Here is a 15,652-nt window from a genome sequence, read left to right on the forward strand (position 1 = left end):
CGCGCCTTTCCCTTGCGTCGTCCCCTGCCCCTGCATCTTCGCCGGCAAGCCTCCCGGAGACCGCCCGCTGGCCCCGCTGCCCTTTTGCCCGACGTCGAGCCTGTTCGGCCCCCATCGCCGTCACCAGAATCAAAGTGAAACACCGCCGCCGTCGCCATAGCCGATTTGTCGGATTGCTTCGAAACTTCTTCATTTTCTGTCGCCGCTGCATCTCACCTTGCTTGCACATTGCTGCAGGTTATTCACACGTGTCGCGGCCTGCCGGTATGGTCTAAACGACACCGGACGGCCGGTGCATCACCACGGCACCGCAAGTGTTCGACGAATTGCCTAGGTGAGTTTTTTTTTCTCTTTTAGTGGAGGCGTTTGGATTAAACCTAGGCGTTTGAATTGTAGTTGAAGAGGTTTAGGGAGATGGTCTTGGAGGACTCGTCGTCATCCGAAGAGGAAAATGATGACGATCACTTTGACACCATTTTAGGCATGATTTTCAATTATGATGTTTGGAGGTCTAGGGGGGGGGGGTCACATTTTGGCTGCATACACATCAACCATGATAGAGCGGAGGTCCATGCTGTGACGCCCCCGATTCAATCGTACACTAATCATGCACGCAAACGTGTACGATCAAGATCAGGGACTCACGGGAAGATATCACAACACAACTCTAAAAGTAAAATAAGTCATACAAGCATCATATTACAAGCCAGGGGCCTCGAGGGCTCGAATACAAGTGCTCGTACATAAATGAGTCAGCGGAAGCAACAATATCTGAGTACAGACATAAGTTAAACAAGCTTGCCTTAAGAAGGCTAGCACAAACTGAGATACAGATCGAAAGAGGCGCAGGCCTCCTGCCTGGGATCCTCCTAAACTACTCCTGATCGTTGTCTGCGGCCTGCACGTAGTAGTAGGCATCTCCGGTGTAGTAGGAGTCGTCGTCGACGGTGGCGTCTGGCTCCTGGGTTCCAGCATCTAGTTGCGACAACCAGGAAGAAGAGGAAAATGGGGAAATGGGGGAGGAAAGCAACCGTGAGTACTCATCCAAAGTACTCGCAAGCAAGGACCTACACTACATATGCATGGGTATATGTGTAAAGGGCCATATCGGTGGATTGAACTGTAGAATGCCAGAATAAGAGGGGGATAGCTAATCCTGTCGAAGACTACGCTTCTGGCCACCTCCATCTTGCAGCATGTAGAAGAGAGTAGATTGAAGTCCTCCAAGTAGCATCGCATAGCATAATCCTACCCGGCGATCCTCCCCTCGTCGCCCTGTGGAAAAGCGATCACCAGGTTGTCTGTGGAACTTGTATGGGTGTGTTTTATTAAGTATCCGGTTCTAGTTGTCATAAGGTCAAGGTACAACTCCGGGTCGTCCTTTTACCGAGGGACACGGCTATTCGAATAGATAAACTTCCCTGCAGGGGTGCACCACATAACCCAACACGCTCGATCCCATTTGGCCGGACACACTTTCCTGGGTGATTCCCGGCCTCAGAAGATCAACACATCGCAGCCCCACCTAGGCACAACAGAGAGGTCAACACGCCGGGGTGCACCACATAACCCAACACGCTCGATCCCATTTGGCCGGACACACTTTCCTGGGTGATTCCCGGCCTCAGAAGATCAACACATCGCAGCCCCACCTAGGCACAACAGAGAGGTCAACACGCCGGTCTAAATCTTATGCGCGCAGGGGTCTGGGCCCATCGCCCATTGCACATCTGCACGTTGCGAGGGCGGCCGGAAGCAGACCTAGCAACCTCCATTATAAAGGAAGTCACGTTACACGGTCCAATCCGGCGCGCGCCGCTCCGTCGCTGACGTCAAGAAGGCTTCAGCTGATACCACGACGTCGAGTGCCCATATCTTTCCCGCGTAGTTGGTTAGTGCGTATAGGCCAGTGGCCAGACTCAGATCAAATACCAAGATCTCGTTAAGCGTGTTATTATGAAGTAACCGCGAACGTCGACCAGGGCCAGGCCCACCTCTCGCCTAGGCGGTCTCAACCTGCCCTGTCGCTCTGCCACATAGTAACAGTCGGGGGCCGTCGGGAACTCAGGCCCACCTTTACTGGGATGGAGCCACCTGTCCTTCCAGGCCCCACATCGGAATCACTTGCGGGTACTCTACGAGCTGACCCGACTTTAGTCACCATCTGTATAGTATGTATATATGTATAGTATATACCCGTGATCACCTCCCAAGTGATCACGGCCCGATAGTATAGCAAGGCAGACTGACAAGAATGTAGGACCAATGATGATAAACTAGCATCCTGTACTAAGCATTTAGGATTGCGGGTAAGGTATCAACGACTGTAGCAACAATGATAGGCTATGCAACATAATAGGAGTAACCGAACAGTAACATGCTACACTACTCTAATGAAAGCAGTATAGAGAAGAATAGGCGATATCTGGTGATCAAGGGAGGGACTTGCCTGGTTGCTCTGGCAAGTAGGAGGGGTCGTCAACACCGTAGTCGTACTGGGTAGTAGCGGCGTCGGTCTCGGTGTCTAGCGAGAGAAGAGGGGGGGGGGAAGAAACAATAAATATAAAAGCAAACATAAGCATGACGATGGAAGACATGACAATGTGTGCGGTCCTAGGTGTGCCCTAACGCGGTAGGAGGTGGTACCAGCAAAGGGGGAAACATCCGGGAAAGTATTTTCGGTGTTTCACGTTTTCGGACAGATGAACCGGAGGTGAAATGTTGCAGGTTTGCTATGCTAGGGATGTGTGGCAGGCGAACGGATTGCGTATCCGGATTCGTCTCATCGTTCTGAGCAACTTTCATGTACAAAGTATTTTCATCCGAGTTACGGATTATTTTATATGATTTTCTAAAGTTTTAAACATTTTTAGAATTTATTTAATTAATTTAAACTAACATTATCCAGAATAGCGTTTGCTGATGTCAGCATGATGTCAGCAGTCAACAGGGGGTTGACTGGGTCAAACTGATGCATGGGTCCCGTCTGTCATCGACACAGTTAACTAAATAGGACTAGTCAATTTAACTAAAGTGATTAGGTTAATTAATTAGGCTTAATTAGATTAACTAACATGATTAATTAAGTTAATTAATTATCTTAATTAATGAATTATATTATTTTTATTTATTTTATTTAATTCATCTCCTTTTTTATAAAACTGTTCTGGGGATGGCCCCACTTGTCATAGGGCCAGTGGGCCTTAGCGGGCATGGGTGCTAATGGGCGCTCGGCGCCGCCTGAATGTAGGGGCGCCGATGTGCGGTCGGCCGTCGTGGGCGACGACCGAAGGAGACGGCAGGAGGCGGAGCCGGGGGGCTCTAGGCGAGGACGTGGCCTCTCGGGGCGCTGGCGCGCGACAGGAGAGGCCGGTGCGGTGCAGCCCCGGTGCGAGGCAGGGGCTGACGAGGTGCGCGGGCGGCGAGGCAGGAAACAACAGTGGCGGCGGTTGCGGGCCGCGACGAGCAGGAGTGGGGAGCGCGGCTGGTGGCACTCGCAGCGGCAGGGAGGTCGCAGGCGCTAGACGGCGTGAGAGGGCAGAAATAGGGTCACGGTGGCGACATCGGAGCCGCGGGGAGGAGGCCATGGCCGTGAGCACGTGCGCGTGAGGAAGAGAGGAGGAGAGGGTGAGCTCACATGGGGGTCGTAGGGGACTAGGTAGCGGGGGTCGTGGAGGATGTCGGGGACGACGTGCGGCGGGGCGACGAGGTCCGGCGACGGGGTGAACGAAGGTGATGGCGTCCGGCGAGGTGTCTCCAACGACGGGGCCCTGGGCGGCGGCGACGCGGCGTTGGCATCGAGGCGAGGAGGAGGCCGTCGGGGAGGAGATGAGGAGGCATCCGACGAGGTGAGGGCGGAGACGGCGAACGGTGGCGTCGGGGGTCGGCGATGGGGCGACGGGATCGGGCCTCGATTGCCCTGATCCGATCTGGATCGGGGAGAGGGAGGCAGAGAAGTGGGACGAGGGAGAGGGAGTGGGGCGAGTGGGAGTAGTGGGGGGTTAGGGTTTCGGGCGAGAGGGGATAAGGGAGTGGGGGGGGGGGGTCCGGCCGGGCGGCCTGGAGGCCTGCTGGGTCCTGGCCTAGTGGGGGGGGGGCTTTCCTTTTTTTGTTAGTTTAGTTTTTCTCTTTTGCATTTTCTTTTATTTATTTACTTTTCTGTTTTAAATCATTTTGAATCATTTAGGCATTTTATAAAAATGTGTTTACTACACCATATTTATCTATGTAATATTTAGTACAGACGGAACATTTTTATTTTAATGTTTGAAAACTTTTATTATTTACTAAACTTTGAATTTGAATTTAGGACCGGTTTTGATCTAACGATAGATTAGCAGCAGTAACCGTGGTGATGTGGCACGATTAGCGTGGGATCACTGTAGCTTAATTATCCGGGCGTCACAATTCTCCTCCACTACAAGAAATCTCGTCCTGAGATTTAGGAGCGGGAGTAAGGGGGAATGGCTTTGGTTACGAAATTTTGACGAGTTTCCTCGGTCTTGGTTGCTCTTCTCGAAGAGGTCGATCCATTACATTGATGTCTTCATTTCTCCGCTTCAGGTCATGATGGTGAAGTCGTCCTTTGCTTCAGGAACTTCAACGTACTTATGAATAGGTAAGGGGCAGCTTGACTACAACAGAATGCTTGTGAGGGAAACAATCTGGGGTTAACCCATGAATGAGCATAAGATTATCTCTCGAGTTGAACATATAAAATACCTCGAGAGTAAGGTACGAAGGTACAATAAGAGGTTCCAAGCGGATAGATAGTTGCTTGAAGTCTGAACCAGAGTGAGAAAGGGGTTCAAAGTAGCGAGAGTAAGTATTGCGTCTCGTACTAGAATAGAGCACTAGGAAGGTGGCCCATGAATTAAATAAGAAGCCAAGCGTGGGGAATAACCATTAGAAACAGGGTTGTACAGGAGAGTCAGGTTTCGATCCTGTGGAACTGTGGGTTATGGGCCCACCATGTGGGTTAAAAGTAGGAAGGGCGGAGACGTCTTGCGTGATCATGCAAGCAAGGCATGTCAGAGAGTAGTATGTCAATTATGTCGGCAACAATGTCGGTACCAAGAGCGAGGGACAAAGAGAACCATTTTCCTGCTCGTTGAAACGAGGTGGACCAATAGGCAAAGTTCTCGTCCATCGGTGGCTACCAAAATGTCATCAACAATAGTAACAGGATCTTGCTGACAGAATTGTACACCAAGGTGTTTACATAAGCAGGAGAATATTGCTGCTTAGATCATATAGATCACAAGACACGTTAAACCAACCAATGGAAAGGAAAATACGATTATCAGATTAAATAGAACAATGGAAAGGATAATGTGTTTAAACACATATTTCAAGGGTATATCCTTCCCAAGGACAAGTAGAGCATGATATCCATGACAGGATATAATGTAGAAAATTCTTTAGGTACGGGAGAGAATTTTCATGACATTACCCATACAACAGTGTTTGGATAATTGAGTAGGAAACATTTAGCATTGGGCTTCAAATGTTCTTGTTGAAAATCGGATTACCATAGACATGCTTCGAGATAGCATTGACATGGTCATCACGTGAAGATCAGACTTTGGAAACACAAAGGATTCATCGGAAACAACTTATAGGATAAGTCTTACAATTTCCTCATGGAAGAATGGCTAAACTTGCTAAAAAGGAAACTATAACAATGGGTCCTCCGACCAGGTGTACTAGGCATGACATCATCTTACCGGGTCAAATAAAAGACCAATGTTATAACTCTTGGAAATATATTCCAACCATCATATCTGACCGAGATTCAGATCTGATTGGTGTCAGGATACCTCCGACTCGAGATGCCTGAGAAGAAAAGGTGCAACACAAATTGACGAGAAGACATCATAAGATTCTCGGGAAATGTACCATGGAAGCAAGTTCCAAAACAAGAGTTCATCATTAATTCAAGGAGAGGGTTAGGAGGTGGCTGATGGACTCAGCGACAATTTATTGAGATCCCCAAAAGATGGATTTCCACACTTAGGTGAACAAAGAGATAACATTTGTCAGATCAAATGATATAATGATGTATGCTCGAGGAAAACATACACAATTTAACAATGATAGAAGGGGGCACCCGGAAATCTGGACTAGGTATCACGATCAATGTTTGAATGATGATTCAATAAGCAATAGACTTAGAGTGAAACTATCGACCATTAACTTCAAAGCAATAGGGTTGTTAGAAGTACAGAATCCAAGCAGCACGGTTCACGTGTTGGTATCCCGGGTAAAATCAACATGGGGACCCAGGAATGAGCGGAGATGGCAAGAAGTATTACTATACCAAGAATTCTTAAGAGGTGGTGAAATTCTCACAACATTCTTGACATAAAAGATGGTAATACTCCAAGGTAAAGGAGAACAAATACTGGATAGCAAGAATCTCAAGGTATAACACAGAACACGAACAAGTTTGTGTTTGAGGGAAGGAAATAAAGTGGTCGATGACAACACAATTCATCGAGGGCAAGGATGGTATTTCTCATCATGAATTCGATTGGTATCCTGGAAGGAGTTAAAATGTTGATGATGATCACAACAAATTTTGTCGAGAGTCTCCATGAAGATGTAATTCATCGGCGATGACATCAAGTTAAAGGAATGATGAAGCGAAAGGTTATTGGAACCATGGGTATGACACAAACTCGAAATCAATTTTGTTTTTCAAGGAGAAATGATATGACGAGGAAGATTGACGTAAGATTAGCTCACCGTCAAAATTTGTGCTCTGGGAAGAACCAGATAGCACAGTTAAAGTTAGCACGATAATGATGTAGCCGATAAGGCTAGGAATGACATGATGGAGTATTAAACTCGTAAGCAATGAAGATTACTATTAGTTGTCAAATCGCAGTGCGGACTCGATTCACTATTCGGTTTTCTCATTGACGACAACCCAAAACTCATGGAGTGACTATGATAGGGAAAGGTATTACTCCGGCACAAATTCATAGGATGTAGTGCAATGGCATGATATCCTCGAGATACCAGAGAGATAATACTCGAGGGCATATCAAATTAAAGGTTGAAGTGGGGTGTATTGATCTATAGAAGACAAGCGCTTTTACTTGTCTGAGAAATGGAATCAAAGGAATAAATTATGGTCGAAACCACGATTACAAAGGATCAATTCACAGATCCAGATGATATTTTCAAGGAAATAGTTATTATTGCAAGAAGCTTCCATGATAGGATCTACACCGTGTCCATGGGCAAGAACACAAAGGTTCAAGGTCGACTCCCACTTCGTCAATGCATAACCTTCCATTCACCTCTCATATTTCAAAAATGACATTAGTTGTTGAAAGTTTTACCTAGTGCAATACCAGATAAGTATGACCCGTGAAATCTTTCGTGTTCACACGGATTAGAGAACGCGTAGGTTCAATCCATCAGGGCATCTTAGGAACATATACCACAAACTTCAATAGTAATTAACACAAGCTCGATAGTAGAGCATGGGTGACAAAACGAGAGGATACAATTTACCGAAGGCATTATGTATCAGGAAAAGAACTTCTCGAGGTTTTGTATATGAAGGACATTGTCGGATGATAATTCATCAAAGGACCCGACGGTCCATAATGGAGCTGATGTGAGCATCGGTACTCAACCAGAAGAAGAGAGAATGCAAGGAGATCAGTTTGTAGAAATAATTCACTACTTCCAAGCTCAATTGCGAAGGAATTATGAATTCCAAGACAAGGGATCAGAAGCAATGCTCTGATTAGGGATGGATAAGTTGAATAGCCTTAGGGGTACAATCGATGGCATTTTTATTAGTCAAGATACAGCTCATGTTTGAAATGACGTTTGAGCCGGAAAGATAATTTAAAAGGATCAACTGATGATTGCGTGCATTCACACTCATGTTGAATCAATAGGATCAAAATGACGATGCCTAAGGATACTAACGAATATTGCCAGGCATATGGAAAGCATCCATAATGCAAGCAGACAAGTATTGCAGAGCATTAATTTTAAAGAGGATTCTCGAATGATCGGATAGAATTTCAAAGTATCATATGAAACATATGAACAACTGGGGATGGATGAATACTCGGTAATTGTGAGGAATTATCCGTACATGTATTTGTGCGGAAAAGGAACTGCAAGGCAATAAGCATAAAGGATCCTCGGAACATCGAAGAGTATTTCAACGCATCTTGTAATAATAAGAGCAACTGGGGATGAAGGTATGAATGAGAAGTTACCCATAGAGGTTTATCGAGGGATGGGAATTGCAAAAGCAATGGCACAAGTCTCGAGAGAACATCATAGAGTATCTTGGGAATCTTCTGGTGCAGCAGGCGGTCATTGGTAACACGGGGCTCTCCGGGTGGAAGTGATCACGAGATCCTAATGTTAGAGTTAGCAAAATTCATTTAACCCGAATAGAAGAGAGATCGGAGTCCCAGAGTATAGACGAGGAGTAAAAGATCCTAATACCACCCAATGGCAACGTGGGCCCGTAAGCCGCACAACCATGTTAGTAAAAGTTTTTCAATGACTAGACTCGACTTCGGCCAAGGATTTGGAAAGGGGGATTCCTACAGGCAGTCGGCTCTGATACCAACTTGTGACGCACCTGATTCAATCGTACACTAATCATGCACGCAAACGTGTACGATCAAGATCAGGGACTCACGGGAAGATATCACAACACAACTCTAAAAGTAAAATAAGTCATACAAGCATCATATTACAAGCCAGGGGCCTAGAGGGCTCGAATACAAGTGCTCGTACATAAACGAGTCAGCGGAGCAACAATATCTGAGTACAGACATAAGTTAAACAAGTTTGCCTTAAGAAGGCTAGCACAAACTAAGATACATATCAAAAGAGGCGCATGCCTCCTGCCTGGGATCCTCCTAAACTACTCCTGATCATTGTCTGCGGCCTGCACGTAGTAGTAGGCACCTCCGGTGTAGTAGGAGTCGTCGTCGACGGTGGTGTCTGGCTCATGGGTTCCAGCATCTGGTTGCGACAACCAGGAAGAAGAGGAAAAGGGGGAAAAGGGGGAGGAAAGCAACCGTGAGTACTCATCCAAAGTACTCGCAAGCAAGGACCTATACTACATGTGCATGGGTATATGTGTAAAGGTCCATATTGGTGGATTGAAATGCAGAATGCCAGAATAAGAGGGGGATAGCTAATCCTGTCGAAGACTACGCTTCTGGCCACCTCCATCTTGCAGCATGTAGAAGAGAGTAGATTGAAGTCCTCCAAGTAGCATCGCATAGCATAATCCTACCCGGCGATCCTCCCCTCGTCGCCCTGTGGAAAAGCGATCACCGGGTTGTCTGTGGAACTTGTCTAGGTGTGTTTTATTAAGTATCCGGTTCTAGTTGTCATAAGGTCAAGGTACGACTCTGGGTCTTCCTTTTACAGAGGGACACGGCTATTCGAATAGATAAACTTCCCTGCAGGGGTGCACCACATAACCCAACACGCTCGATCCCATTTGGCCGGACACACTTTCGTGGGTCATGCCCGGCCTCAGAAGATCAACACGTCGCAGCCCCACCTAGGCACAACAGAGAGGTCAACACGCCAGTCTAAATCCTATGCACGTAGGGGTCTGGGCCCATTGCCCATTGCACACCTGCACGTTGCGAGGGCGGCCGGAAGCAGACCTAGCAACCTCCATTACAAAGGAAGTCATGTTACGCGGTCCAATCCGGTGCGCGCCGCTCCGTCGCTGATGTCAAGAAGGCTTCGGCTGATACCACAACGTCGAGTGCCTATATCTTTCCCGCGTAGTTGGTTAGTGCGTGTAGGCCAGTGGCCAGACTTAGATCAAATACCAAGATCTCGTTAAGCTTGTTATTATGAAGTAACCGCAAACATCGACCAGGGCAAGCCCACCTCTCGCCTAGGTGGTCTCAACCTGCCCTGTCGCTCCGCCACATAGTAACAGTCAGGGGCCGTCAGGAACCCAGGCCCACATCTACCGGGATGGAGCCAGCTGTCCTTCTAGCCCCCACATGGGAATCACTTACGGGTACTCAACGAGCTGACCCGACTTTAGTCACCATCTGTATAGTATGTATATATGTATAGTATATACCCGTGATCACCTCCCAAGTGATCATGGCCCGATAGTATAGCAAGGCAGACTGACAAGAATGTAGGACCAATGATGATAAACTAGCATCCTGTACTAAGCATTTAGGATTGCGGGTAAGGTATCAACGACTGTAGCAACAATGACAGGCTATGCAACAGAATAGGAGTAACTGAACAGTAACATGCTACACTACTCTAATGCAAGCAGTATAGAGAAGAATAGGCGATATCTGGTGATCAAGGGGGGGGGGGGCTTGCCTGGTTGCTCTGGCAAGTAGGAGGGGTCGTCAACACCGTAGTCATACTGGGTAGTAGCGGCGTCGGTCTCGGTGTCTAGCGAGAGAAGAGGGGGAAGAAATAATAAATATAAAAGCAAACATAAGCATGATGATGGATGACATGACAATATGCGGTGCTAGGTGTACCCTAACGCGATAGGAGGTGGTACCAGCGAAGGAGGAAACATCCGGGAAAGTATTTCCGGTGTTTCGCGTTTTCGGACAGATGAACCGGAGGTGAAATGTTGCAGGTTTGCTATGCTAGGGATGTGTGGCGGGCGAACGGACTGTTTATCCGGATTCGTCTCGTCGTTCTGAGCAACTTTCATGTACAAAGTATTTTTATCCGAGTTACGGATTATTTTATATGATTTTCTAAAGTTTTAAACATTTTTAGAATTTATTTAATTAATTTAAACTAACATTATCCAGAATAGTGTTTGCTGACGTCAGCATGACGTCAGCATGATGTCAGCAGTCAACAGGGGGTTGACTGGGTCAAACTGACACCTGGGTCCCATCTGTCATCGACAAAGTTAACTGAACATGATTAGTCAATTTAACTAAAGTGATTAGGTTAATTAATTAGGCTTAATTAGATTAACTAACATGATTAATTAAGTTAATTAATTATCTTAATTAATTAATTATATTGTTTTTTTTAATTCCTCTCCTTTTTTATAAAACTGTTCTGGGGATGGCCCCACTTATCATAGGGCCAGTGGGCCTTAGCAGGCATGGGTGCTGAGCGCTGGATGCTGGGTGCCGCCCGAATGTAGGGGCGCCGATGTGCGGCCGGCCACCGTGGGCGACGACCGAAGGCGGCGGCAGGAGGCGGAGCCGGGGGGCACTAGGCGAGGACGTGGCCTCTCGGGGCGCCGGCGCGCGACAGGAGAGGCCGGTGCGATGCAGCCCCGGTGCGAGGCAGGGGCCGACGAGGTGCGCGGGCGGCGAGGCAGGAAACAGCAGCGGCGGCGATTGCGGGCCACGACGAGTAGGAGTGGGGAGCGCGGCTGGTGGCACTCGCAGCGGCAGGGAGGTCGCAGGCGCTAGACGGCGCGAGGGGGCAGCAACAGGGTCACGGTGGCGACATCGGAGCCGGTGGGAGGAGGCCATGGCCGTGAGCGCGTGCGCGCGAGGAAGAGAGGAGGATAGGGTGAGCTCACAGGGGGGTCATAGGGGACTAGGCAGCGGGGGTCGTGGAGGATGTCAGGGACGACGTGCGGCGGGGCGACGAGGTCCGGCGGCGGGGTGAACGAAGGTGATGGCGTCCGGCGAGGTGTCTCCAATGATGGGGCCCTAGGCGGCGGCAACGCGGCGTTGGCATCAAGGCGAGGAGGAGGCTGTCGGGGAGGAGATGAGGAGGCGTCCGACGAGGTGAGGGCGGAGACGGTGAACGGTAGCGTCGGGGGTCGGCGATTGGGCGATGGGATCAGGCCTCGATTGCCCTGAGCCGATCTGGATCAGGGAGAGGGAGGCAGAGAAGTGGGACGAGGGAGAGGGAGTGGGGGCGAGTTGGAGTAGTGGGGGGTTAGGGTTTCGGGCGAGAGGGGATAAGGGAGTGGGGGGGGGGGGTGGTGGCCGGTTGGGCCTGGTGGTCCGGCCGGGCGGCCTGGAGGCCTGCTGGGTCGTGGCCTAGTGGGGGGTGGGTGCTTTCATTTTTTTTGTTAGTTTAGTTTTTCTCTTTTGTATTTTCTTTTATTTATTTACTTTTCTGTTTTAAATCATTTTGAATCATTTAGGCATTTTATAAAAATGTGTTTACTGCACCATATTTATCTATGTAATATTTAGTACAGACCGAACATTTTTATTTTAATGTTTGAAAACTTTTATTATTTACTAAACTTTGAATTTGAATTTAGGACCGGTTTTGATCTAACGATAGAGTAGCAGCAGTAACCGTGGTGATGTGGCACCATTAGCGTGGGATCACTGTAGCTTAATTATCCGGGCGTCACACATGCCAAGATCATGAGAGACTACTTTGATCCAAACCAACCTAACTGAAGAAGTTCTAAAGCATTGATCGTTGTCTTTGGCCTCGAGTACTTGAGGGCACCAACACCCAGAGGCGGATGACTAAGAGTGAAGCAAGAGGATGGCCAGGGATGCTTGGATGACTTGACTGTATACACAGGACATGGAAGAATTGTCCTACAGGGCGGAAGGGTCATTACAAAGGCCAATGCAACGATCCAACGATCATTCCCGAGGTAGTTGCATCGAAGGATCTCTGGATATGGCATTCATTCTTTGGTTTGCCTAGCTTTCACAATGACTTGAATGTGTTGTTTAGATCACCACTATTTTCTAGGATTATTAGAAGCGATGCTCCTGCTTGCAACTACTCGGTCCACGGGCACAAGTACTAGACGGGTTACTACCTTGCGGATTGCATCACCAAAATCGCTTTGCAATTGTTCATGGCACTGCCGAGTACTAGAGCTCCAAGGTTCTATGGTGGATCATGACTTGTTTCATCATATTGCACAATATGATCATTGAAGACAACAGGGATATGCCCGAGAACATTCGTTACATCACCAATGGCACTCTGATTGAGCCAGAGTATGATACGGACATGATCTTGGCATTCCTTGAGGAGCATCGCAAGACGAAGAACCGACAAGTTCATGCTCAGTTACAACAAGAACTTATTGAGCACCACTGGCAACGTCTTAGTGAGTCCTAGTTGTTCTATCGCATGCTATTTGCTACATTTGGACCATCCAGTGTGTTTAATTTTGAATAATTCAGTTTGTATACTTTGAATTTGATTTATAAACTATATTCGTGATTTGCTTGAACATTCAAATTTATGTTTAGTTTCTATAAGTGTGCTAATATGTAGTTGCAATGTATACCAGAATTGCAAAGTTTAGGAAAATTGAAATTTTACTTCGTTATATATAGGGGATCGGCTAGGTCCGGCCAAAACTTAGTAGAGTAAATATATTCCCCTAATGGTAAACTCCACTACTTTTCGGGGATCGGTTAGGTCCGGCAAAAACTTAGTAGAGTAAATATATTCCCCTAAAGGTGTACTTCACTACTTTTAGAGGATCAGTTAGAAATGCCCTTATGTGAAAGTGTTATTCTAATCCTGCCTTTTGTAGGGCTTTGGAGGGAGACATGGACTAGGCCGGGCCGGGTTTGGTGTTGAGTGATTGATTGGCTAGAGCCTAACTAGAGGTAGATAGCTAGCTAGGGTTAGATGCGGAGATGCACCCTCTCTGGCTTGTGTGAGCATTTCATGATTCACATGGTAGAGCAAGATTAATAATATAGCCGGCTACTAGCTCTATCTTTGTGCCACTTCATTTATAGCCAACCTAAAAGCCTTTTCATATAATAGTTTCTGTCTCTAACAATAGGTAGTTAATGCTTGACCCCACATTTTTTTCTCACAAAGTGTGTTGGAGCTCGTGCTGCAGCTGACTACAAGTTTACGGTCCACCCCTCTTCTCTCTCCTCTCCTCTCTCCTCCACATCATCATAAATCAGAGGTGACAACCCTTATAGCCCGCTTATGTCACCCTATTATACTTGCTCGTATGTGACTGAGCTGTGACTCGTCAGTGTGGTTTGCTGACTTTTCATAGTAATACCCCCTTCGTACCTAAACTAGCCTACCAAAACAACTTATATTTAGATACAGAGAAAGTATATAATTGGTTTAAAGAACTACAATTGTTGAGAATAAAAAGTTGGATAAGAGAAGTCTACAAGACTCAAACGTGCATGCATGCCCACGTCGTCGGGTCAGCTCAGAGCACAAGTGAATCCTCAATCTAATCAAGGGATAGTAATACTAGTTGATAACCATGCACAACCAAATGAAATGAAATTCATCACGTTTTTGGGGCGATCCTGATGCCCCTGACGACCAGCCCACTCTTCCAGTGCCCACCGTCCTGAGACAGGGTGACCACAAGCTCCCCACCCTGCTGCCCCTTCTCCACCTCAACATCCCCTACCTTGAGCGGCAGCCACTGGCCCCTGGCCTTCTTCTCTAGGCTCTCCTTGCGCTCCTGGGCCCTCGCCCCGGGGAGCTCGAGCTGGAGGTCGACGGGCACCTGCCACCCGCCGCACCCCTGCTTGAGCATCACCTCGAAGGCAACCTCGTAGGTGGCCCCTGGCGTGAGCTGCGACAGCTCCAGCTTCCCGTGGACCTCCAGCGACCACACGTTCTTTAGCTCCGCCACCTCCTCTCCCGCAGCGTCGCCGGCGCTGCATGACAGGTTAAGGTCCGCATCGATCGATCAGTGCGCGATACTTGAGCATGATTAACTACTAGATAGCTTTACCTTCCGTTTCATTCGGTAAATTTGGTCCGTAGATGTAGCAAAACTCAGATAGCACGTACCTTCCTTCTCCCGGGGGTGGGGGCAGCCAGGCCCAGTAACTGGGGTTCTCCGCCCAGGCGATGGACAGACCTCGAGGGAGCAGCATGAAGCAGCTGTTGCCCTTCTCATCCACCCAGTGCCTCTGCGTTTGCATGGATACACAATCATGTTATGTTTGTTCAGAAAGCGGCAAAGCTCATAAGATCCAGTTCATGTGTAATATTCACCTTGGTGGGTCGTTCGGGTTGCGTCTTGTCCGAAGTAGTAGAGGTGCTGCGCTCAGTGGTAGTAGCAGCCGGTGTCGCCGGCGAGCTGAAACAGCACGGGCATAGTCGCGACAGTGCCGTACCCATTGGCAGCTTCTCCGGGAGTGCAACTAGAGCACGGACGTGAGTGAGACAGATTGTGTCTGACATATATATGTACCTGGTTGCGGAAGGTCTAGAAGCCGGAGACTGACCCTGCATTAGGTTAGTGATAGAGAGATCTAATTCCTCTAGCACTGATTAAGCATGGGATCTGGTTCCCACGTGATGAAGTTCAAGAGAATCTACTTTTTTGGCAAATGATAAGTACGCATCATTGTTGCACTGATGCTCTGCTCTGCTTTTTATTGAAATGTCATGCTTGCATTGATGCCCCTTCAGGCTCTTCTTTGGAGTGGGAGACATGCATGCTTGCTGGCCCAGGTAAATTGGATCCAGTCCTCGTACTTGCTGGCAAGGTCCGCAATGGTCCTCGAGCTTGCATAGTTCCTCGCTAAGGTCCTCATGCTCGACGATATGGTCCATCTAGGTGGGTCCCATCTACATACACTGCTGTGGGTCTCATCTACATACGCGGCTACCCTCTGTGCCAAGTGTAGAGATAATGCGTGGGTCCCACCTGTCAGCATGCATGTGATGGACGGGCCCGGGCATG

General features: G+C 48.0%; 1 protein-coding gene across 1 annotated transcript; it reads right to left on the reverse strand.

The window, feature by feature from the left end:
- Nucleotides 1–14,032: 14,032 nt before the first annotated feature.
- On the reverse strand, nucleotides 14,033–15,101 carry LOC123084659 (protein PHLOEM PROTEIN 2-LIKE A1). Its single transcript, XM_044506139.1, has 3 exons — nucleotides 14,959–15,101; nucleotides 14,752–14,873; nucleotides 14,033–14,615 (listed from the first exon to the last, which is right to left on the reverse strand). The coding sequence occupies exons 1-3, from the start codon at nucleotides 15,082–15,084 to the stop codon at nucleotides 14,237–14,239; spliced, it is 627 nt and encodes a 208-aa protein (XP_044362074.1). The 5' UTR covers nucleotides 15,085–15,101; the 3' UTR covers nucleotides 14,033–14,236.
- Between the last annotated feature and the right edge of the window lie 551 nt (nucleotides 15,102–15,652).

This window comes from Triticum aestivum, chromosome 1B (genome assembly GCF_018294505.1).
Source record: "Triticum aestivum cultivar Chinese Spring chromosome 1B, IWGSC CS RefSeq v2.1, whole genome shotgun sequence".
NCBI classification, from domain to species: Eukaryota; Viridiplantae; Streptophyta; class Magnoliopsida; order Poales; family Poaceae; genus Triticum; species Triticum aestivum.